The sequence below is a fragment of the Ascaphus truei genome, chromosome 9 (genome assembly GCF_040206685.1).
Source record: "Ascaphus truei isolate aAscTru1 chromosome 9, aAscTru1.hap1, whole genome shotgun sequence".
Taxonomy (NCBI): domain Eukaryota; kingdom Metazoa; phylum Chordata; class Amphibia; order Anura; family Ascaphidae; genus Ascaphus; species Ascaphus truei.
Window position 1 is genome coordinate 49,067,361 of NC_134491.1, and position 25,745 is coordinate 49,093,105.

General features: G+C 56.0%; 2 protein-coding genes across 3 annotated transcripts in view; one reads left to right on the plus strand and one right to left on the minus strand.

Annotated features, from left to right (window-relative positions):
* Positions 1-10,171, plus strand: part of ABCD4 (ATP binding cassette subfamily D member 4) — a 38,455-nt gene extending 28,284 nt beyond the window's left edge. Inside the window, 10 exon segments of the mRNA XM_075614729.1 lie at positions 359-450; positions 1,412-1,495; positions 1,582-1,793; positions 1,871-1,962; positions 3,379-3,415; positions 3,583-3,632; positions 5,862-5,914; positions 6,528-6,604; positions 7,128-7,243; positions 9,868-10,171. Coding sequence (XP_075470844.1) covers positions 359-450; positions 1,412-1,495; positions 1,582-1,793; positions 1,871-1,962; positions 3,379-3,415; positions 3,583-3,632; positions 5,862-5,914; positions 6,528-6,604; positions 7,128-7,243; positions 9,868-9,936 — 882 coding nt within the window. The 3' untranslated portion in view covers positions 9,937-10,171.
* Positions 10,172-12,526: 2,355 nt separating this feature from the next.
* Positions 12,527-25,745, minus strand: part of VSX2 (visual system homeobox 2) — a 33,420-nt gene continuing 20,201 nt past the window's right edge. Inside the window, exons 4-5 of one of the 2 annotated variants that reach the window (XM_075614731.1) lie at positions 14,425-14,605; positions 12,527-13,613 (exon numbers count right to left, since the gene is read on the minus strand). In XM_075614731.1, coding sequence (XP_075470846.1) covers positions 13,315-13,613; positions 14,425-14,605 — 480 coding nt within the window. In that variant the 3' untranslated portion in view covers positions 12,527-13,314. Of the gene's footprint in view, positions 13,677-14,424; positions 14,606-25,745 lie in introns of both variants that reach the window. The other variant, XM_075614730.1, reaches the window with a different exon arrangement.

A 25,745-nucleotide genomic window follows, 5' to 3' on the forward strand; every position in this document is an offset into this window, starting at 1 on the left:
CTTAACCCCTTACTTCCTAAATCTAAACTCCCTCCTATGTGACCCTGCGTGTCCCTGTCTGACCCTGCGTGTCCCTGTCTGACCCTGTCTGAACCTGTCTGACCCTGCGTGTCCCTGTCTGACCCTGCGTGTCCCTGTCTGACCCTGTCTGACCCTGCGTGTCCCTGTATGACCCTGGCTGACCCTGCGTGTCCGTGCGTGTCCCTGTCTGACCCTGCGTGTCCGTGCGTGTCCCTGTCTGACCCTGCGTGTCCGTCCGTGTCCCTGTCTGACCCTGCGTGACCCTGTCTGACCCTGCGTGTCCGTGCGTGTCCCTGTCTGACCCTGCGTGACCCTGTCTGACCCTTCCTCTCCGCAGAATGCGTTTGTTTCCATTTACTTGATCAGCTGCTTCAGTCAAATTATTGACCTGTCCAGTAGCCTGTGTGACGTGGCCGGATACACGCACAGGTGAGAGATAGCGTGTATGACGTGGCCGGATACACGTATGGGTAAGAGTGATCGTGCGTTATAGGGCGAGACACACACAGGTGAGAGTGAGCATGTGACGTGGCCCGATACACACACAGGTGAGAGTGAGCATGTTTAATGTGGCCGGATACGCACAGGTGAGTGTAAGCGTGTGTGATATGGCCAGACACGCACAGGTGAGTGTAAGTGTGTGTGATATGGCCAGACACGCACAGGTGAGTGTAAGCGTGTGTGATATGGCTGGACATGTACAGGTGAGTGTAAGCATGTGTGATATGGCCAGACACGCACAGGTGAGTGTAAGCGTGTGTGATATGGCCGGACACACACAGGTGAGTGTAAGCATGTGTGATATGGCCGGACACGCACAGGTGAGTGTAAGCGTGTGTGATATGGCTGGACATGCACAGGTGAGTGTAAGCATGTGTGATATGGCCGGACACGCACAGGTGAGTGTAAGCGTGTGTGATATGGCCGGACACGCACAGGAGAGAGTGCGTGCACTTGTGACAGGGATAGAAAATCGTGCAGCTGAGTGTGTGCGTGTTAGTGCGCTGCACACACACCAGTGGGAGTGTGCATGCGAGTGACTGGCCAATACACGGAGGGATTGTGTGCGTGTGTGATAGGGACACGCACCAGTGGATACGTGTGTGAGACTAGGCCGGATGAGTGTGCACACGTGATGTGGCCAGACACATGTACATGTGGATGTGTCACACTTGTGTTGTGTGCGTGTAGATGTGTCACCCGTGTGTTGTGTGTGTGGATGTGTCACACTTGTGTTGTGTGGCTGTGTCACACTTGTGTTGTGTGCGTGTGGATGTGTCACACTTGTGTTGTGTGCGTGTGGATGTGTCACACTTGTGTTGTGTGCGTGTGGATGTGTCACACTTGTGTTGTGTGCGTGTGGATGTGTCACACTTGTGTTGTGTCACAGAATTGGGGAGCTGCAGGAGGTGATGTTGGATCTCGGCGTCTCACGGGAGGATTGTGACAGTGACACACTATGGGAGACACACACGTGAGTTACATGCTTTGCGCCGCGTGTTACTGCCAGACCCCGCGTGTTTGTACATGTATGTGTAATGCGTGTGATGTGTCTTGTAGTGACAGTCCCCCGGAGGAGCAGTCACAGGCCGGTGACACGGTGTTTATCCTGGATCATGTGACGATCACGGCTCCGGGGTCAGAGCGCGCCCTGGTGCGTGACCTGAGCGTGCGCATGTGCGCAGGGAGCAGCGTCCTGATAACGGGAGGCACGGGCAGCGGCAAATCCTCCATCCTGCGTGTGCTGGCCGGTCTCTGGGGGAGCAAGCGAGGTCAGTTCCACACGTGTGCTCCTGTGCGTGTGCGTGTAGTGCCCCCTCCCCCCCTCACGTGGTGACCTCCTCCCCAGGTCGGGTACGCGCACTCACCTCGTTCGGTCCCCACGGGGTCATCTTCCTCCCCCAGAAACCGTTCCTGAGCGACGGGACCTTAAGGGAGCAGGTGAGAGTCCTGACAAAGGGAACTGTCTGACCCCCCCCATAACTCACCCCCCCCATAACTCACCCCCCCCATAACTCACCCCCCCATAACTCACCCCCCATAACTCACTCCCCCCCATAACTCACCCCCCCATAACTCACCCCCCCCCATAACTCACCCCCCCCGTAACTCACCCCCCCCCGTAACTCACCCCCCCCCATAACTCACCCCCCCCATAACTCTCACCTCCCCATAACTCTCACCTCCCCATAACTCTCACCCCCCATAACTCTCACCCCCCATAACTCTCACCCTCCATAACTCTCACCCTCCATAACTCTCACCCCCCATAACTCTCACCCCCCATAACTCTCACCCCCCATAACTCTCACCCCCCATAACTCTCACCCTCCATAACTCTCACCCCCCATAACTCTCACCCCCCATAACTCTCACCCCCCATAACTCTCACCCCCCATAACTCTCACCCCCCATAACTCTCACCCTCCATAACTCTCACCCTCCCCATCCCATAACTCTCACCCTCCCCATCCCATAACTCTCACCCTTCCCATCCCATAACTCTCACCCTCCCCATCACATAACTCTCACCCTCCCCATCCCATAACTCTCATCCTCCCCATCCCATAACTCTCACCCCCACCCACCCCATAACTCTCACCCCCACCCACCCCATAACTCTCACCTCCACCCCATAACTCTCACCCCCCACCCCATAACTCTCACCCTCCACCCCATAACTCTCACCACCCCCCACCCCATAACTCTCACCCCCCACCCCATAACGCTCACCCCCACCCCATAACTCTCACCCCCACCCCATAACTCTCACCCCCACCCCATAACTCTCACCCCCCACCCCATAACTCTCACCCCCCACCCCATAACTCTCACCCCCCACCCCATAACTCTCACCCCCCACCCATAACTCTCACCACCCCCACCCCATAACTCTCACCACCCCCCACCCCATAACTCTCACCCCCCACCCCATAACTCTCACACCCCCCACCCCATAACTCTCACTCCCCCCACTCATAACTCACCACCCCCCACCCCATAACTCTCACCCCCCCCACCCCATAACTCTCACCCCCCCCACCCCATAACTCTCACTCCCCCCATCCCATAACTCTCACCCACCCCATAACTCTCACCCACCCCATAACTCTCACCCCATAACTCTCACCCCCCATCCCATAACTCTCACCCCCCCACCCCATAACTCTCACCCCCACCCACCCCATAACTCTCACCCCCCAACCCATAACTGACACCCCCCAACCCACAACTCTGACCCACCCCCTCATAACTCTGAACCCCCCTCCCTCCATAACATTAACACCTAAAACCACCTGCCTCCCCCCCCCCCCCTTCTCCCTGTTGCCTAACTTCCCCCCCTCTCTCGGTTTTTAGGTGATTTACCCACTGAAGGACATTTACCCTGATTCAGGTGAGAGGCGGTGGGTACGCCCTTATCCTCCCTGTCTCCCCGTTTCTGTTCCATCTCACCCCTTTTTATCTCACCCCCCCTTAACGTTAACGCCCTGCCTCTGCCCCCTCCCCCTCCCCCCAATTCCTCTGTCCCCCTTCACTCCCCAGCATGATTTCTCCTCTCAGGTTGGGTTGATGACGACAGGATTCTCAGGTCACTGGACATGAGCGGGCTGGTGAGATGTGTGCAAGCACACACACACACACACAGACGCACACACACACACACACACACGCGTATACATATACACACATACGCACACACACGTATACTGTACATATACACACATACACACACACAAATACACACTGTCACGTACGGCACCCCTGTGAACACGTGACCCGCATACAGGATAATCAGCTCGCAAGCAGCCCCAATTTTCACCTTTGCAAAGGTTCCTCAAATGAGTAATATTTCCCATAAATCCGTCCCCATATACCATCTGTCACGAACAGCACACACGTGAGCATGTGACTTAGATATGCAACCAGGCTAAATACACGGCTACTCTTGCCAACTCGCCTTTCGCCTGCACAAGGTACCTCCAATGCCGTAATATTAACCCCTTACTCAATTGCAATCATATCTATACCCTTCCACCACCCAAGAAATGCAAATAAATCTGCCAGGGTCTCCGGTCCCTGTTTATGATAGAAATAACTATGCACTTAACACACAAAATTCTTTTGTAGCAAAATGTGTCCGAAAAAGTAAATACTCTCTCCAGAGCGTGCAACAGTTCATTCAGAGCCCAAAGCATCACTTATTAAATGTTTTAATATATATATATATATATATATATATATATATATATATATATATATATATATATAAAAATACAGTGCTTAGATTACAGAAAAGGGATTACAAGAACATACAATACCAATAAATGCAGAACACTTCCCCAAAATAAAAGGATAAAACACAGAAAACCCTATACATTACCATATGTTATAGTTTTTCTCCCAGAGAGGTCACTGGTGCAGAAGTGACACTCCCGTGTTTGGTCCAAACACATCTCTGTTGAACTATGATTTTCACATACCCTTGCTAAGCTTCAAGTATCATTTCCCCCCCATTGAAACAACATAAGCCCCCCCCCCCCGTCGTAAAGTCAGCTGCGAGACCGACAGTTTTATGACAGAGGGGAAAAAGAACCTTTACAAACGATGTATATAACCTACCTCAATATATAACCGCGCTCATAACTTTCCTTCTGTAATACTTACACACGTGAGCTACATTAACAGATTTGAGCGCTCATCACGGTAACAACGAGACTAATCTCGACCGTCTTAATCCTAAATTTGAGTGACAAATGGGTATCTGTCCCTTAGTACCTCTTAAACACGCATGTGTCAGAACATGCCCCTCTGTGCCACGTTGTCAGAACATGCCCCTCTGTGCCACGGTGTCAGAACCAGCCCCTCTGTGCCACGGTGACACGGTTTCAGAACCTGCCCCTCTGTGCCACGGTGACACGTGTCAGAACATGTCCTGCGGTGACACGTTGTCAGAACATGCCCCTCTGTGCCACGGTGTCAGAACCAGCCCCTCTGTGCCACGGTGACACGGTTTCAGAACCTGCCCCTCTGTGCCACGGTGACACGTGTCAGAACATGCCCTGCGGTGACACGTTGTCAGAACCTGCCCCTCTGTGCCACGGTGCCACGGTTTCAGAACCAGCCCCTCTGTGCCACGGTGACACGGTTTCAGAACCTGCCCCTCTGTGCCACGGTGACACGTGTCAGAACATGCCCCGCGGTGACACGTTGTCAGAACCTGCCCCTCTGTGCCACGGTGACACGGTTTCAGAACCTGCCCCACTCCGCATGACACTGCGGTGTCATTTGACGCCACGTTGCCATGGAGACGCGTCACAACTCTTCAGAATACCGGTGAGTTGCAGAGGTCTCACGCAATCCCCCAGCATTTAATTGAAATACCTCAACGAACGTGGGGTCCCTTGCACCAGCCCGCCCCCTCCCCCCCAAAAAAATCCAGCGCGCCAACCACTTTGCGCACCGCTGTTGTATATACACACATACATATACACACCCATACATGTTCTATACACACACATACACTATTTGTTTTTTTGGGTTGTCTGTACTGTATTTGGGGGGGTCTGTGTTGTTTTTTGGGGGGGAGCTGTGCTGTATTTGGGGGTGGGGCGTGCTGTGTTTGGGGGGGGGAGTCTGTTGTATTTGGGGGGTACGTGCTGTATATGGGGGCCTGTGCTGTATTTGGGGGAGCATGTGCTGTATTTGGGGGGATCTGTGCTGTATTTGGGGGGGCTGTGCTGTATTTGGGGGGCTGTGCTGTATTTGGGGGGGCTGTGCTGTATTTGGGGGGCTGTGCTGTATTTAAAGATGTTTTCTGGCTTCCTTCCCGTTTGTTTCAGGCTTCTTTGGTAAACAGGACGGGGGGACTGGATCAGAAGGTGGAGTGGAACTGGTTAGACTGGGATGTGTGTGTAACACTGTGTCACACTGCACACGGTCACTCAGTGTGCGGGCGCGGACACTGTCTGTCACTGTGTCTCTGTCACTGTGTGTCACGCTGTCTGTCACGCTGTCTGTCACGCTGTCACTGTGTCTCTGTCACTGTGTGTCACGCTGTCTCACGCTGTCACTGTGTCTCTGTCACTGTGTGTCACGCTGTCACTGTGTGTCATGCTGTCACTGTGTGTCATGCTGTCACTGTGTGTCACGCTGTCACTGTGCGTCCATCACTGTCTGTCACTGTGTCTCTGTCACTGTGTGTCACGCTGTCACTGTGCGTCCATCACTGTCTGTCACTGTGTCTCTGTCACTGTGTGTCACGCTGTCACTGTGTGTCATGCTGTCACTGTGTGTCACGCTGTCACTGTGCGTCTGTCACTGTGTCTCTGTCACTGTGTGTCACGCTGTCACTGTGTGTCATGCTGTCACTGTGTGTCACGCTGTCACTGTGCGTCCATCACTGTCTGTCACTGTGTCTCTGTCACTGTGTGTCATGCTGTCACTGTGTGTCACGCTGTCACTGTGCGTCCATCACTGTGTGTCACGCTGTCACTGTGTTTCTACAGGTCAGAGGTGCTGTCCCCTGGAGAGATTCAGCGTTTGGCCTTCACACGACTCTTCTACCTGCAGCCTAAATATGCAGGTCAGAGGCACACGCACATACACACACGTACACTGAGGTGCACACGCACATACACACACATGCACTGAGGTGCACGCGCACATACACACACGTACACTGAGGTGCACACTCACACACACACACGCACTGGGGTGCACACGCACATACACACACGTACACTGAGGTGCACACGCACATACACACACATGCACTGAGGTGCACGCGCACATACACACGTACACTGAGGTGCACACTCACACACACACATGCACTGAGGTGCACATACACACACGTACTAAGGTACACACGTACACTGAGATGCACACGCACATACACACACACATACACTGAGATGCACACGCACATACACACGTACACTGAGGTCCACATATACAAACGTACATACACACACACACACATACTGTCCCTTCTGACGTCTCCCACGTCACAGAGACACGTGCACACGCAGACACACAGGTGCACACGCAGACACACAGGTGCACACGCAGACACTATTGGCATTGACTGTGTGTGTTTGCGTCAGTGCTGGATGAGGCGAGCAGCGCGCTGAGCGAGGACGCCGAGCAGGAGATGTACAGAGGCTGCAGGCAGCTGGGAATGACCCTGATCAGTGTGGGACACAGACGCAGCCTGGAGCAGGTGTGTATTCCCTCATACTCCCACTACCCCACCCCCCCCCCCAGTATCTCCTGCAGCCCCCCAATATTTCCTACAGTCCCCCAATATCTCCTACAGCTGTGTTATAACCCCCTAATATCCCTACACGTGTGTGATTACCCCCCAATATCCCTACAGCCCCCCAATATCTCCTACAGCTATGAGATAACTCCCTAATACCTCCCACCGCTGTGTGATAACCACCCTAATATCTGCTACAGCTGTGTGATAACCCCCCATATACCTTCCCCCGCTGTGTGATAACCCCCCATATACCTCCCCCCGCTGTGTGATAAGTGATAACCCCCCATATACCTCCCCCCGCTGTGTGATAACCCCCCATATACCTCCCCCCGCTGTGTGATAACCCCCCCATATACCTTCCCCCGCTGTGTGATAACCCCCATATACCTCCCCCCGCTGTGTGATAACCCCCCATATACCTCCCCCCGCTGTGTGATAACCCCCCATATACCTCCCCCCGCTGTGCGATAACCCCCCATATACCTCCCCCCGCTGTGTGATAACCCCCCCATATACCTCCCACCGCTGTGTGATATCCCCCCCATATGCCTCCCCCCGCTGTGTGATAACCCCCCATGTACCTCCCCCCGCTGTGTGATAACCCCCCATGTACCTCCCCCTGCTGTGTGATAACCCCCCATATACCTCCCCCCGTTGTGTGATAACCCCCCATATACCTCCCCCCGCTGTGTGATAACCCCCCCATATACCTTCCCCCGCTGTGTGATAACCCCCATATACCTCCCCCCGCTGTGTGATAACCCCCCATATACCTCCCCCCGCTGTGTGATAACCCCCCATATACCTCCCCCCGCTGTGCGATAACCCCCCATATACCTCCCCCCGCTGTGTGATAACCCCCCCATATACCTCCCACCGCTGTGTGATAACCCCCCCATATGCCTTCCCCCGCTGTGTGATAACCCCCCATATACCCCCCCGCTGTGTGATAACCCCCCATGTACCTCCCCCCGCTGTGTGATAACCCCCCATATACCTCCCCCCGCTGTGTGATAACCCCCCATATACCTCCCCCCGCTGTGCGATAACCCCCCATATACCTCCCCCCGCTGTGTGATAACCCCCATGTACCTCCCGCCGCTGTGTGATAACCCCCCATATATCCCCCCACTGTGATAACCCCCATATACCTCCCCCCGCTGTGTGATAACCCCCCATATACCTCCCGCCGCTGTGTGATAACCCCCCATATACCCCCGCCGCTGTGTGATAACCCCCATATACCTCCCCCCGCTGTGTGATAACCCCCCATATACCTCCCACCGCTGTGTGATAACCCCCCATATACCTCCCCCCGCTGTGTGATAACCCCCCATATACCTCCCCCCGCTGTGTGATAACCCCCCATATACCTCCCGCCGCTGTGTGATAACCCCCCATATACCCCCCCGCTGTGATAACACCCCATATACCTCCCCCCGCTGTGTGATAACCCCCTAATACCTCCTACCGCTGTGTGATAACCCCCATATACCTCCCCCCGCTGTGTGATAACCCCCCCATATACCTCCCGCCGCTGTGTGATAACCCCCCATATACCCCCGCCGCTGTGTGATAACCCCCCATATACCTCCCGCCGCTGTGTGATAACCCCCATATACCTCCCCCCGCTGTGTGATAACCCCCTATATACCCCCGCCGCTGTGTGATAACCCTCTCATATACCTCCCGCCGCTGTGTGATAAACCCCCATATACCTCCCGCCGCTGTGTGATAACCCCCCATATACCTCCCCCCACTGTGATAACCCCCATATACCTCCCCCCGCTGTGTGATAACCCCCCATATACCTCCCACCGCTGTGTGATAACCCCCCATATACCTCCCCCAGCTGTGTGATAACCCCCCCATATACCCCCCCGCTGTGTGATAACCCCCATGTACCTCCCCCCGCTGTGTGATAACCCTCCATATACCTCCCCCCCGTTGTATGATAACCCCCCATATACCTCCCCCCCACTGTGTGATAACCCCCCATATACCTCCCACTGCTGTGTGATAACCCCCATATACCCCCCCCGCTGTGTGATAAACCCCCATATACCTCCCCCCGCTGTGTGATAACCCCCCATATACCTCCCCCCGCTGTGTGATAACCCCCCATATACCTCCCCCCGCTATGTGATAACCCCCCATATACCTCCCCCCGCTGTGTGATAACCCCCCATATACCCCCGCCGCTGTGTGATAACCCCCCATATACCCCCCGCTGTGTGATAACCCCCCATATACCCCCACCGCTGTGTGATAACCCCCCATATACCCCCCCGCTGTGTGATAACCCCCCATATACCCCCCCCGCTGTGTGATAACCCCCATATACCTCCCCCCGCTGTGTGATAACCCCCATATACCTCCCCCCGCTGTGTGATAACCCCCCCATATACCCCCGCCGCTGTGTGATAACCCCCCATATACCCCCCCCGCTGTGTGATAACCCCCATATACCTCCCCCCGCTGTGTGATAACCCCCCATATACCCCCCCCGCTGTGTGATAACCCCCCATATACCCCCCCCCCCCCCCGCTGTGCGATAACCCCTGTGTATGTTATCTGTGCAGTTTCATGACTGGGAGCTGAGACTTCGGGGGGATGGAGATTGGGAGCTGAAACGCTTAAAGAAGCAGTGACCTGCAGCAACCAATCAGAGGCCAGGAAATGGGAGGAAAGCTCCGTTATTGGCTCGCCCAGGTGCACTCCGATTTGACTGACTGGACCCACTTCCTCTGACCCCCTCCTCTCCCCCCCTCCCCCTTCTCTCCCCCCCTCCGCCCTCTGAGATTTAATTCCTTTTTTTTACATTTCACTACAAACATTTTCTATGAAAACCTGAAGGGAAAATAAATAAGTTCTGGGAAAAGGGCAGTGAGCGTCCTAGTAATAATACTCTGATATTCATTACAAGTGGGACTTACGTGGGTCATTTGTCCTCCGTGTGTCAGTCTCCAGTGGGGGGGACACAGACTCCATGGGTCCTTCCTGCTCTCCCCGTCTGTCTGCGGTGGGGGGGACAGACTCCACCTGTCCTTTCTGCTCCCCCCCCGTCTGTCTGCGGTGGGGGGGACACAGACTCCATGGGTCCTTTCTGCTCCCCCCTGTCTGTCTGCGGTGGGGGGGGGACAGACTCCATGGATCCTTCCTGCTCCCCCCTGTCTGCCTGCGGTGGGGGGGACAGACTCCATGGGTCCTTCCTGCTCCCCCCTGTCTGTCTGCGGTGGGGGGGGACAGACTCCATGGATCCTTCCTGCTCCCCCCTGTCTGTCTGCGGTGGGGGGACACAGACTCCATGGATCCTTCCTGCTCCCCCCTGTCTGTCTGCGGTGGGGGGGACACAGACTCCATGGGTCCTTCCTGCTCCCCCCTGTCTGCCTGCGGTGGGGGGGACAGACTCCATGGGTCCTTCCTGCTCCCCCCCTGTCTGTCTGCGGTGGGGGGACACAGACTCCATTTGTCCTTCCTGCTCCCCCCTGTCTGTCTGCGGTGGGGGACACACAGACTCCATGGGTCCTTCCTGCTCCCCCCTGTCTGCCTGCGGTGGGGGGGACAGACTCCATGGGTCCTTCCTGCTCCCCCCCTGTCTGTCTGCGGTGGGGGGACACAGACTCCATGGGTCCTTCCAGCTCCCCCCTGTCTGTCTGCGGTGGGGGGGACACAGACTCCATGGGTCCTTCCTGCTCCCCCCCTGTCTGTCTGCGGTGGGGGGGACACAGACTCCATGGGTCCTTTCTGCTCCCCCCCTGTCTGTCTGAGGTGGGGGGGACAGACTCCATGGGTCCTTCCTGCTCCCCTCTGTCTGTCTGCGGTGGGGGGACACAGACTCCATGGGTCCTTCCTGCTCCCCCCCTGTCTGTCTGTGGTGGGGGGGACAGACTCCATGGGTCCTTCCTGCTCCCCCCTGTCTGTCTGTGGTGGGGGGGACAGACTCCATGGGTCCTTCCTGCTCCCCCCCTGTCTGTCTGCGGTGGGGGGGACAGACTCCATGGGTCCTTTCTGCTCCCCCCTGTCTGTCTGAGGTGGGGGGACACAGACTCCATGGGTCCTTCTTGCTCCCTCCCTGTCTGTCTGTGGTGGGGGGGACAGACTCCATGGGTCCTTCCTGCTCCCCCCCTGTCTGTCTGCGATGGGGGGACACAGACTCCATGGGTCCTTCCTGCTCCCCCCCTGTCTGTCTGCGGTGGGGGGACACAGACTCCATGGGTCCTTCCTGCTCCCCCCCTGTCTGTCTGCGGTGGGGGGACACAGACTCCATGGGTCCTTCCTGCTCCCCCCTGTCTGTCTGCGGTGGGGGGACACAGACTCCATGGGTCCTTCCTGCTCCCCCCTGTCTGTCTGCGGTGGGGGTGGGGGGGTGGGGGGCAGACTCCATGGGTCCTTCCTGCCCATCCAGTGGAATGAGGCTGCACCGTGAAGTTATTTTGTGTTCCCATGTCCTGGCCACGCGTGTCTGTGACTTTCTGCCCACGGCTCGGGGTCGCTGCATCTCCAAACGTGGGGAAGCGCAAAGTATCCCGAGCGAGGGAGGCGACGGATAACCAGGAGCAGAATATGTATTCTCTGCGGGGGAGATTTATAGGGCGGTATGATGATCCTTCTCCAAACAGTGGCAGTGTAGGGCCGTCTGGTCAGCGCGTGGTCAGCGTGTGGTCAGCGCGTGCGTTCAACTCGGGAATGAGAGAAGGGCGCAAATTAAGGATATCACTTAATTAATTTACGGATTGAGCCACCTGTGCTGAAGCAGGGGTATCCTTAGAACCTGACCTGTTGGTGGCCTTTGAGGACTGGAGTTGGCCATCTCTGGTATAAAACCAGATCTGGTATTTGTATCCAATACGTAACATTATTACAGTGTGCACTTACACAGTAAACAATCTTTAAAGCTTAAACACAGGTACAATGTGTAATGGAAATCGATCTCCTGAGCTGTCGGCATGCTGCACTCACCCCCCTCCCCCCCTCTGTGTGTGTGCGCGCGCGCTGGCAGCGTCTCACGCGATGCTTACGTCCGCACTTCCGGTATCCTCGGTGAGTAGGGCAGGCAGCAGAGCGTCCCTCTCCAAACCCCAGATCCTACGCGTTTCGCCTGCTAACGGCTTTCTCACCGCCAGAGTATACGTATGGTCCATTTCCTCTTCTTTTCGACATTCATACTTGGAGGAACGTTGGAAACGGCTCATCGTGAGGGTTTGAGCCGGAGTTTCACGTATCAATGAATCAATGTTGATACATTTATATTTCACCTTTCACTTTATTCTGGTGAGCGTAGCATATTTTAATAACAACTAGTCACAGTAGTTATATTGCTATTAATGCGAATTACAGTCCTGACCACATATATTTTGGTGGTTTGGGAGCGCCCGTGGAAGCATTGTTCTCTCCCACAAATGAACCTGCTGAGCAGACTGTGATTTGTATATATACATATATATTTATTTTACAGAAAGTGGCACAGAAATCACAGGTGAGCTAATGGCAGGAAATCGTCCGCGTGGCGCCTGTACAGTATTTACAGCGGAGGGGGGCGGGTCACGGTCTCCCAGCACGCTTATAACAACAGGGGCGGGGGGTGACAGACCCAGCTGGGGGAGGGGATCGTCCTGTCCTGTCTGCAGAGACGGTCGGGTCGGCTAACCCGGACACTGGGGGCTGCCTGGTGACAATTGGGCCCCTCCTGTGCAGGAAGTCGGGTTTGAGGGGGGCTCTTCAACAAACCCTATAAACTTAGCATTGGGAATGTGACCCCTCAAAGTTGTGGCTGAAAAGACCATTTCCCCCAACGGAGGTGGGCAGAGCTAGGGCCCTAAGTGTGAGGTAATGCCTATCAGTGAGGGACTTGCCTAGTTTGTGACCCCACAGGACTGGAGTGTCTGATAGGGCGAGGCCCTGCTCCATATCCCCCATACCTGAGGAGCAGAGGTGAGCTGGGAGGCGTCGCCTGCTCAGTTTGGGGGTGCAGAGGGCGGTCCCTGAGCATTGGGGATCTGCACGATAAAGATTTAAGTCCTTCCTGCTCAGACCTGCGGCTCCTCCTGCTCCGAGGAATTGCATCTCTGTATCTGCTCCTCGTCCTCCTCCTGCTCCTCCTGCTTCCTCACTGCACTCCCCAGGACCTTGGCGCTGTGCTCCTGGGCTCTCGCACGCAGGGCTGCAATGCTGTTCTCTCTCAGTTCCTCCTCGGAGATGGGAGTCGGTAGCTCGGGCTCCCTCTCCCCCCTCTCGCTGGCTTCGGGCTGGCTGGGCAGGGCCGGCGCCTCCCGCTCGGGCTGCGGCCCTCCATCTGCTGCCGCCTCCAGAGACTTTTTGTGCATCCCTGCAAAGAATTGTTGGTATTCGGGTTTAGAAAATCGTCTTGTCATTGGAAAGCCATCTTGAACTGGAAACAGCAAAGATAAAGAGAGAGAGAGAGTTAAGGAGAAGCCAGGAGAGACAGACACACACAACCAGAGAGAGACAGAGTCACAACCAGAGAGAGACAGAGACACAACCAGGGAGACAGACTCACACACACCCAACCAGAGAGAGACAGAGACACACAACCAGAGAGACACACACCCAACCAGAGAGAGACAGAGACACACACAACCAGAGAGAGACAGAGACACACAACCAGAGAGAGACAGAGACACAACCAGAGAGAGACAGAGACACAACTAGAGAGAGACAGAGACACACAACCAGAGAGAGACAGAGACACAACTAGAGAGAGACAGAGACACAACTAGATAGAGACAGAGACACACAACCAGAGAGAGACAGAGCCACACAACCAGAGAGAGACAGAGACACACAGCCAGAGAGAGACAGAGACACATGAGAGAGACAGAGACAGACACACCCAACCAGAGAGACAGATACAAAACCAGAGACAAGAGACACAACCAGAGAGAGAGAGACATAACCTTAGACAGACACACCCAACCAGAGAGACAAGAGACACAACCAAAGAGAGAGACACATAACCTTAGACAGACACACCCAACCAGAGAGACAGAAATAACCAGACAAAAACACACCCAACCAGAGAGAGAAAAAGACACACAACCAGAGAGAGAGGGATGCATAACCAGAGAGAGAGAGAGCGACACAACCAGAGAGAACCACGAATTGAACTCATTTCTCACCCAGCAGCCACGGGGCGCAGGATTCCATGATTCCGTCCTTGGCAGATTTCAGGATGGATTCTGGGAGGGGGATGGAGTGCCGGACCATTGCCCCATACAGCCCATACTCGGCCATCACACTGCTCCGGCCCCAGCACTTCTCTCGCTTCCTCCACTTGGCGCGTCTGTTCTGGAACCATACCTGCCAGGGGAGTGACACCAGGTTACACATGCGCAGAGCAGCGTGCGCCCACTGCCGACTATCCAATGACCCACACGTTCTATGACATATATATCTTTATTCAGCGCCATACATGTACATAGCACTTCACAGCAGCAGCACACGTGACTTAGGGAATAAGCTCCTCATACATACAAGTAACAGGAGTCCCTGGCCTGAGGAGCTTACAATCTGCCCAAGGGAGTAGGAGTTTTGAGGGGCAGAGGAGGGTATAGTGAGATATTAGGGTGAGATGTAAGCAGGGGCAGAGGAAGGTATAGCGAGATAATAGGGTGAGATGTAAGGAGGGGCAGAGGAAGGTATAGTGAGATATTAGGGTGAGATGTAAGGAGGGGCAGAGGAAGGTATAGTGAGATATTAGGGTGAGAGGTAAGGAGAGCAGAGGAGTGTATAGTGAGATATTAGGGTGAGAGGTAAGGAGAGCAGAGGAGTGTATAGTGAGATATTAGGGTGAGAGGTAAGGAGAGCAGAGGAGTGTATAGTGAGATATTAGGGTGAGATGTAAGGAGAGCAGAGGAAGGTATAGTGAGATATTAGGCCTGATATGTAAGGAGGGGTAGAGGGGGGGGGGGGGTATAGTGAGATATTAGGGTGAGATGTAAGGAGGGGCAGAGGAGGGTATAGTGAGATATTAGGGTGAGATGTAAGGAGGGGCAGAGGGGTGTATAGTGAGATATTAGGGTGAGATGTAAGGAGAGCAGAGGAAGGTATAGTGAGATATTAGGCCTGATATGTAAGGAGGGGTAGAGGGGGGGGGGGGGGGGTATAGCGAGATAATAGGGTGAGATGTAAGGAGGGGCAGAGGAAGGTATAGTGAGATATTAGGGTGAGATGTAAGGAGGGGCAGAGGAAGGTATAGTGTGATATTAGGGTGAGATGTAAGGAGGGGCAGAGGAAGGTATAGTGAGATATTAGGGTGAGAGGTAAGGAGAGCAGAGGAGTGTATAGTGAGATATTAGGGTGAGAGGTAAGGAGAGCAGAGGAGTGTATAGTGAGATATTAGGGTGAGAGGTAAGGAGAGCAGAGGAGTGTATAGTGAGATATTAGGGTGAGAGGTAAGGAGAGCAGAGGAGTGTATAGTGAGATATTAGGGTGAGATGTAAGGAGAGCAGAGGAAGGTATAGTGAGATATTAGGCCTGATATGTAAGGAGGGGTAGAGGGGGGGGGGGGGGGTATAGTGAGATATTAGGGTGAGATGTAAGGAGGGGCAGAGGAGGGTATAGTGAGATATTAGGGTGAGATGTAAGGAGGGGCAGAGGGGTGTATAGTGAGATATTAGGGTGAGATGTAAGAGGGGTAGATGGGGGTATAGTGAGATATTAGGGTGAGATGTAAGGAGGGGTAGAGCAGGGTATAGTGAGGTATTAGGGTGAGATGTAAGGAGGGGGAGAGGAGGGTATAGTGAGATAGGGTGAGATGCAAGGAGGGGCAGAGGAGGGTATAGTGAGATATTAGGCCTGAGATGTAAGGAGGGCCTGAGGGGTGTATAGTGATATATTGGGGTGAGATGTAAGGAGGGGCAGAGGAGTGTATAGTGAGATATTAGGGTGAGATGCAAGGATGGGCAGAGGTGAGTATAGTGAGATATTAGGGTGAGATGTAAGGAGGGGCAGAGGAGAGTATAGTGAGGTATTGGGGTGAGATGTAAGGAGGGTCAGAGGAGTGTATAGTGAGGTATTGGGGTGAGATGCAAGGAGGGGTAGAGGAGTGTATAGAGAGATATGGTGAAATGTAATGAGAGTCCGAAGGGGTATAGTGAGATATTAGGGTGAGATGTGAGGAGTGTATAGTGAGATATTAGGGTGAGATGTGAGGAGTTTATAGTAAGATATAAGAAGAGGCAGAGGGGTGTATAGTAAGATATAAGAAGGGGCAGAGTGGTGTATAGTAAGATATAAGAAGGGGCAGAGGGGTGTATAGTAAGATATAAGAAGGGGCAGAGGGGTGTATTGCCTTTAAAGAGAATAGAATTTTGTAAGTGATACAGAGTTTAATAAGAAGCCAGGAGAGGGATTTCAGCAGGAGAGACGCCGAGAGATTTAGGAGAGAGAAAAGTGATTCTAGCGGCAGTGTTTATAGGGGAGACAGGAGAGAGGCAGGAAAGCCGGACAGCAGGAGGTTACAATAGTCGAGACGGGAGAGACTGAGGGCCTGAGTTACAGTTTTAGCAGTAGAGCAACAGAGGAAACCGCGAATCTTTGCAATGCTACGGAGGGGAAATCGACAGGTTTCAGCTACATTGTGAATGTGGGGGAGGTGTCGGTGTGACCCCTCGGCAGTGTGTTTGTCGGTGTGACCCCTCGGCAGTATGTTTGTTCGTGTGACCCCTCGGCAGTGTGTTTGTCGGTGTGACCCCTCGGCAGTGTGTTTGTCGGTGTGACCCCTCGGCAGTGTGTTTGTCGGTGTGACCCCTCGGCAGTGTGTTTGTCGGTGTGACCCCTCGGCAGTGTGTTTGTCGGTGTGACCCCTCGGCAGTGTGTTTGTCGGTGTGACCCCTCGGCAGTGTGTTTGTCGGTGTGACCCCTCGGCAGTGTGTTTGTCGGTGTGACCCCTCGGCAGTGTGTTTGTCGGTGTGACCCCTCGGCAGTGTGTTTGTCGGTGTGACCCCTCGGCAGTGTGTTTGTCGGTGTGACCCCTCGGCAGTGTGTTTGTCGGTGTGACCCCTCGGCAGTGTGTTTGTCGGTGTGACCCCTCGGCAGTGTGTTTGTCGGTGTGACCCCTCGGCAGTGTGTTTGTCGGTGTGACCCCTCGGCAGTGTGTTTGTCGGTGTGACCCCTCGGCAGTGTGTTTGTCGGTGTGACCCCTCGGCAGTGTGTTTGTCGGTGTGACCCCTCGGCAGTGTGTTTGTCGGTGTGACCCCTCGGCAGTGTGTTTGTCGGTGTGACCCCTCGGCAGTGTGTTTGTCGGTGTGACCCCTCGGCAGTGTGTTTGTCGGTGTGACCCCTCGGCAGTGTGTTTGTCGGTGTGACCCCTCGGCAGTGTGTTTGTCGGTGTGACCCCTCGGCAGTGTGTTTGTCGGTGTGACCCCTCGGCAGTGTGTTTGTCGGTGTGACCCCTCGGCAGTGTGTTTGTCGGTGTGACCCCTCGGCAGTGTGTTTGTCGGTGTGACCCCTCGGCAGTGTGTTTGTCGGTGTGACCCCTCGGCAGTGTGTTTGTCGGTGTGACCCCTCGGCAGTGTGTTTGTGATATTAGGTGTGTGAGAGTTCTGCCAGCAGTAGTGGATCCAGGGCCTGTTTAAGAATTAGGCGGTTGCCTACAGCGGCACAATGGGGGGGTGGGAGGGGGGGCAGAGGCAATGCCCGCCCCAGCCGTCCGACCAGGAAATCAGTCTGCTGCCTGGGAGGACCTCCACTGACCGGGCCTTCACTGAGAGGATGGGTGAGGCGGGGAGAGGGCGGAGTGGGCATTAATCCAGGCGTCCTGTTTGCTTCCCGCAGTGCTCATTCTTTGCATTTGGCTGCAAATGAGACTGCCCAGGGGTTGCTTGGAGGCAACGGCTTTCTTTGACCCTAGTACAACGTGTTTGTGTACTTCTCTGCTTCAGCGCGTCATTGGGACGCGCCTAATCCTACAGCGTAACATTGTACATTGCACAAGACATCGACCTGAAGAAACTTGCTTCTAAATTTGCTAAACTGAAAGTAAAATTGTAATGTATATTTCCTCAGGTACGTACCCTGTGAAAAGTGAAAGTTAATTGGGGGGTGGGAGGGGCGGGGAGATTCTACGCGGGCGCCTAATACCCTTACTGCCCTGGCCCTGAGCTGAGAGGGGGCAGTTGGGCCAGGCTTGGGGGGACGTTTGAGTCGGCGAAGGGCCATCGAGGATGATATCGCGAAGAGACATTCAGAGACTTTGGTCTGGACAGCGGGTGTAAGGTCAGGGGTTGAAAAGTACATTTGGAGGGGGCTGCAATAATGGTCTAATGACCCCACCCTCTGCACTGATCAAATGTAGGCACCCCATGCAGTAACGGGGTCCCAGGCACCCCATGCAGTAACGGGGTCCCAGGCACCCCATGCAGTAACGGGGTCCCAGGCACCCCATGCAGTAACGGGGTCCCAGGCACCCCATGCAGTAACGGGGTCCCAGGCACCCCATGCAGTAACGGGGTCCCAGGCACCCCATGCAGTAACGGGGTCCCAGGCAGCCCATGCAGTAACGGGGTCCCAGGCACCCCATGCAGTAACGGGGTCCCAGGCACCCCATGCAGTAACGGGGTCACAGGCACCCCATGCAGTAACGGGGTCCCAGGCACCCCATGCAGTAACGGGGTCCCAGGCACCCCATGCAGTAACGGGGTCCCAGGCACCCCATGCAATAACGGGGTCCCAGGCACCCCATGCAGTAACGGGGTCCCAGGCACCTTCACCAGTCACAAGCCTAAATATTGCATTTAATTGGAGGGAGAGAGAGTGAGAGGGAGAGAGAATGTGAGTGTGTGTGTGTGTGTGTGTGTGAGTGTGAGTGTGAGTGTGTGTATATGACAGTTGTCAGGTGGACATTCCAGCCTTGCCCCGAGAATATAACTTGAATTGTAAAGATGCTGATGGGTCACCGGACCGAGACAGAACCGCGCCCCGGGCAGAGATATATACACAGGGCCGGACCGAGACAGAACAGCGCCCCGGGCTGAGATATATACACAGGACTGGACCGAGACAGAACCCGCGCCCCGGGCTGAGATATATACACAGGACCGGACCGAGACAGAACCGCGCCCCGGGCTGAGATATATACACATGGCCGGACTGAGACAGAACCGCGCCCCGGGCAGAGATATATACACAGGACCGAGACAGAACCCGCGCCCCGGGGAGAGATATATACACAGGACCGGACCGAGACAGAACCGCGCCCCGGGCTGAGATATATACACAGGACCGGACCGAGACAGAACCGCCCCCGGGGAGAGATATATACACAGGGTCGGACCGAGACAGAACCGCGCCCCGGGCTGAGATATATACACAGGACCGGACCGAGACAGAAGCGCGCCCCGGGCTGAGATATATACACAGGGCCGGACCGAGACAGAACCGCGCCCCGGGCAGAGATATATACACAGGACCGGACCGAGACAGAACCGCGCCCTGGGCAGAGATATATACACAGGGCCGGACCGAGACAGAACCGCGCCCCGGGCAGAGATATATACACAGGACCGGACCGATACAGAACCGCGCCCAGGGCAGAGATATATACACAGGGCCAGACCAAGACAGAACCGCGCCCCGGGCAGAGATATATACACAGGGCCGGACCGAGACAACCGCGCCCCGGGCAGAGATATATACACAGGACCAGACCGAGACAGAACCGCGCCGGGCAGATATATATACACAGGACCGGACCGAGACAGAACCGCGCCCCGGGCAGATATATATACACAGGGCCGGACCGAGACAGAACCGCGCCCCGGGGAGAGATATATACACAGGACCGGACCGACACAGAACCGCGCCCCGGGCAGATATATATACACAGGGCCGGACCGAGACAGAACCGCGCCCCGGGGAGAGATATATACACAGGACCGGACCGAGACAGAACCGCGCCCCGGGCAGATATATATACACAGGGCCGGACCGAGACAGAACCGCGCCGGGCAGAGATATATACACAGGGCCGGACCGAGACAGAACCGCGCCCCGGGCAGAGATATATACACAGGACCGGACCGAGACAGAACCGCGCCGGGCAGAGATATATACACAGGACCGGACCAAGACAGAACCGCGCCCCGGGCAGAGATATATACACAGGGCCGGACCGAGACAGAACCGCGCCCCGGGAAGAGATATATACATAGGACCGGACCGAGACAGAACCGCGCCCCGGGAAGAGATATATACACAGGGCCGGACCGAGACAGAACCGCGCCCCGGGCAGAGATATATATACAGGGCCGGACCGAGAGAGAACCGCGCCCCGGGCAGATATATATATACACAGGGCCGGACCGAGACAGAACCGCGCCCCGGGCAGAGATATATACACAGGGCCGGACCGAGACAGAACCGCGCCCCGGGAAGAGATATATACAGAGGACCGGACCGAGACAGAACCGCGCCCTGGGAAGAGATATATACACAGGGCCGGACCGAGACAGAACCGCGCCCCGGGAAGAGATATATACATAGGACCGTACCGAGACAGAACCGCGCCCCGGGAAGAGATATATACACAGGACCGGACCGAGACAGAACCGCACCCCGGGCAGAGATATATACACAGGCCGGACCGAGACAGAACCGCGCCCCGGGCAGAGATATATACACAGGACCGGACCGAGACAGAACCGCGCCCCGGGCAGAGATATATACACAGGACTGGACCGAGACAGAACCGCGCCCCGGGCAAAGATATATACACAGGACCGGACCGAGACAGAACCGCGCCCCGGGCAGAGATATATACACAGGGCCGGACCGAGACAGAACCGCGCCCCGGGCATAGATATATACACAGGACCGGGCCGAGACAGAACCGCGCCCCGGGCAGAGATATATACACAGGGCCGGACCGAGACAGAACCGCGCCCCAGGCATAGATATATACACAGGACCGGACCAAGACAGAACCGCGCCCCGGGCAGAGATATATACACAGGGCCGGACCGAGACAGAACCGCGCCCAGGGCAGAGATATATACACAGGGCCGGACCGAGACAGAACCGCGCCCAGGGCAGAGATATATACACAGGACCGGACCGAGACAGAACCGCGCCCTGGGCAGAGATATATACACAGGACCGGACCGATACAGAACCGCGCCCAGGGCAGAGATATATACACAGGACCGGACCGAGACAGAACCTCGCCCCGGGCAGAGATATATACACAGGGTCGGACCGAGACAGAACCGCGCCCCGGGCAGAGATATATACACAGGGCCGGACCGAGACAGAACCTCGCCCCGGGCAGAGATATATACACAGGACCGGACCGAGACAGAACCGCGCCGGGCAGAGATATATACACAGGACCGGACCGAGACAGAACCGCGCCCCGGGCAGAGATATATACACAGGGCCGGACCGAGATAACCGCGCCCCGGGCATAGATATATACACAGGGCCGGACTGAGACAGAACCGGGCCCCGGGCAGAGATATATACACAGGACCGGACCGAGACAGAACCGCGCCCTGGGCAGATATCTATACACAGGGCTGGACCGAGACAGAACCGCGCCGGGCAGAGATATATACACAGGACCGGACCGAGACAGAACCGCGCCCCGGGCAGAGATATATACACAGGACCGGACCGAGACAGAACCGCGCCCTGGGCAGATATCTATACACAGGGCTGGACCGAGACAGAACCGCGCCGGGCAGAGATATATACACAGGACCGGACCGAGACAGAACCGCGCCCCGGGCAGAGATATATACACAGGGCCGGACCGAGACAGAACCGCGCCCCGGGCAGAGATATATACACAGGCCGGACCGAGACAGAACCGCGCCCTGGGCAGATATATATACACAGGGCTGGACCGAGACAGAACTGCGCCGGGCAGAGATATATACACAGGGCCGGACCGAGACAGAACCGCGCCCCGGGCAGAGATATATACACAGGGCCAGACCGAGACAGAACCGCGCCTCGGGCAGAGATATATACACAGGGTCGGACCGAGACAGAACCCGCGCCCCGGGCTGAGATATATACACAGGGCCGGACCGAAACAGAACCGCGCCCCGGGCAGAGATATATACACAGGACCGGACCGAGACAGAATCGCGCCCTGGGCAGAGATATATACACAGGGCCGGACCGAAACAGAACCGCGCCGGGCAGAGATATATACACAGGACCAGACCGATACAGAACCGCGCCCCGGGCAGAGATATATACACAGGACCGAGACAGAACCCGCGCCCCGGGCAGAGATATATACACAGGCCGGACCGAGACAGAACCGCGCCCCGGGCAGAGATATATACACAGGCCGGACCGAGACAGAACCACGCCCCGGGCAGAGATATATACACAGGCCGGACCGAGACAGAACCGCGCCCTGGGCAGATATATCTACACAGGGCTGGACCGAGACAGAACCGCGCCGGGCAGAGATATATACACAGGGTCGGACCGAGACAGAACCGCGCCGGGCAGAGATATATACACAAGGTCGGACCGAGACAGAACCGCGCCCCGGGCAGAGATATATACACAGGACCGGACCGAGACAGAACCGCGCCGGGCAGAGATATATACACAGGACCGGACCGATACAGAACCGCGCCCCGGGCAGAGATATATACACAGGGCCGGACTGAGACAGAACCCGCGCCCAGGGCAGAGATATATACACAGGGCCGGACCGAGACAGAACCCGCGCCCCGGGCTGAGATATATACACAGGGCCGGACCGAGACAGAACCGCGCCCCGGGCAGAGATATATACACAGGCCGGACCGAGACAGAACCGCGCCCTGGGCAGATATATACACAGGGCCGGACCGAGACAGAACCGCGCCCCGAGCAGAGATATATACACAGGACCGGACCGAGACAGAACCGCACCCTGGGCAGAAATATATACACAGGGCCGGACCGAGACAGAACCGCGCCGGGCAGAAATATATACACAGGGCCGGACCGAGACAGAACCGCGCCGGGCAGAGATATATACACAAGGTCGGACCGAGACAGAACCGCGCCCCGGGCAGAGATATATACACAGGGCCGGACCGAGACAGAACCGTGCCCCGGGCAGAGATATATACACAGGGCCGGACCGAGACAGAACCGCGCCGGGCAGAGATATATACACAGGACCGGACCGAGACAGAACCGCGCCGGGCAGAGATATATACACAAGGTCGGACCGAGACAGAACCGCGCCCCGGGCAGAGATATATACACAGGGTCGGACCGAGACAGAACCCGCGCCCCGGGCTGAGATATATACACAGGGCCGGACCGAAACAGAACCGCGCCCCGGGCAGAGATATATACACAGGACTGGACCGAGACAGAACCGCGCCCCGGGCAGAGATATATACACAGGGCCGGACCGAGACAGAACCAGGCCCCGGGCAGAGATATATACACAGGACCAGACCGATACAGAACCGCGCCCCGGGCAGAGATATATACACAGGGTCGGACCGAGACAGAACCGCGCCCCGGGCAGAGATATATACACAGGCCGGACCGAGACAGAACCGCGCCCCGGGCAGAGATATATACACAGGCCGGACCGAGACAGAACCGCGCCCCGGGCAGAGATATATACACAGGCCGGACCGAGACAGAACCACGCCCAGGGCAGAGATATATACACAGGGCCGGACCGAGACAGAACCGCGCCGGGCAGAGATATATACACAGGACCGGACCGAGACAGAACCGCACCCTGGGCAGAAATATATACACAGGGCCGGACCGAGACAGAACCGCACCGGGCAGAGATATATACACAAGGTCGGACCGAGACAGAACCGCGCCCCGGGCAGAGATATATACACAGGGTCGGACCGAGACAGAACCGCGCCCCGGGCAGAAATATATACACAGGGCCGGACCGAGACAGAACCGCGCCGGGCAGAGATATATACACAGGCCGGACCGAGACAGAACCGCGCCCCGGGCAGAGATATATACACAGGCCGGACCGAGACAGAACCGCGCCCCGGGCAGAGATATATACACAGGCCGGACCGAGACAGAACCGCGCCCCGGGCAGATATATATACACAGGGCCAGACCGAGACAGAACCGCGCCGGGCAGAAATATATACACAGGGCCGGACCGAGACAGAACCGCGCCCCGGGGAGAGATATATACACAGGGCCGGACCGAGACAGAACCGCGCCGGGCAGAAATATATACACAGGGCCGGACCGAGACAGAACCGCGCCCCGGGGAGAGATATATACACAGGGCCGGACCGAGACAGAACCGCGCCGGGCAGAGATATATACACAGGACCAGACCGATACAGAACCGCGCCCCGGGCAGAGATATATACACAGGGCCGGACCGAGACAGAACCGCGCCCCGGGCTGAGATATATACACAGGACCGGACCGAGACAGAACCGCGCCGGGCAGAAATATATATACAGGGCCGGACCGAGACAGAACCGCGCCGGGCAGAGATATATACACAGGGTCGGACCGAGACAGAACCACGCCGGGCAGAAATATATACACAGGGCCGGACAGAGACAGAACCGCGCCGGGCAGAGATATATACACAGGGTCGGACCGAGACAGAACCGCGCCCTGGGCAGATATATATACACAGGGCCGGACCGAGACAGAACCGCGCCCCAGGCAGAGATATATACACAGGGCCGGACCGAGACAGAACCGCGCCCCGGGCAGAGATATATACACAGGGTCGGACCACATGAATGTGTCCAACCTAATACCTGGGGAATTTTATTTTGGAGGGGGACACTAAATACTGTGTGTGTGCGTGTGTGTGTGCGTACGTGTGTGTGTGCGTACGTGTGTGTGTGTGCGTGTGTGTGTGCGTACGTGTGTGTGTGCGTACGTGTGTGTGTGTGTGCGTGCGTATGTGTGTGTGTGCGTACGTGTGTGTGTGTGCGTGTGTGTGTGCGTACGTGTGTGTGTGCGTACGTGTGTGTGTGCGTGTGTGTGTGCGTACGTGTGTGTGTGTGTGTACGTGTGTGTGTGCGTACGTGTGTGTGTGTGTGTTTGTGTGTGTGCGTACGTGTGTGTATGTGTGTGTGTGTGTGTGTGTGTGTGTGTGTGTGTGTGTGTGTGTGTGTGTACGTGTGTGTGTGTGTATGTGTGTGTGTGTGTGTGTGTGTGTGTGTGTGTGTGTGTGTGTGTGTGTGTGCGTACGTGTGTGTGTGTATGTGTGTGTGTGTGTGTGTGTGTGTGTGTGTGTGTGTGTGTGTGTGTGTGTGTGTGTATATATATACACACACACACACATCAACAAAATGGCCGCACACATGGGTAAAGAGCCTTTCCAGGAGGCACACAGGTCTGGCGTTTCCACCCTGAAGAAGGTCCCCCCCTGGGGACCGAAACCGTGGCCGTGTGCAATATGGATGCAATAAAAGTATCTTTTGCCCTAATTTAGTGTCGTGCCAGTAATATATATATA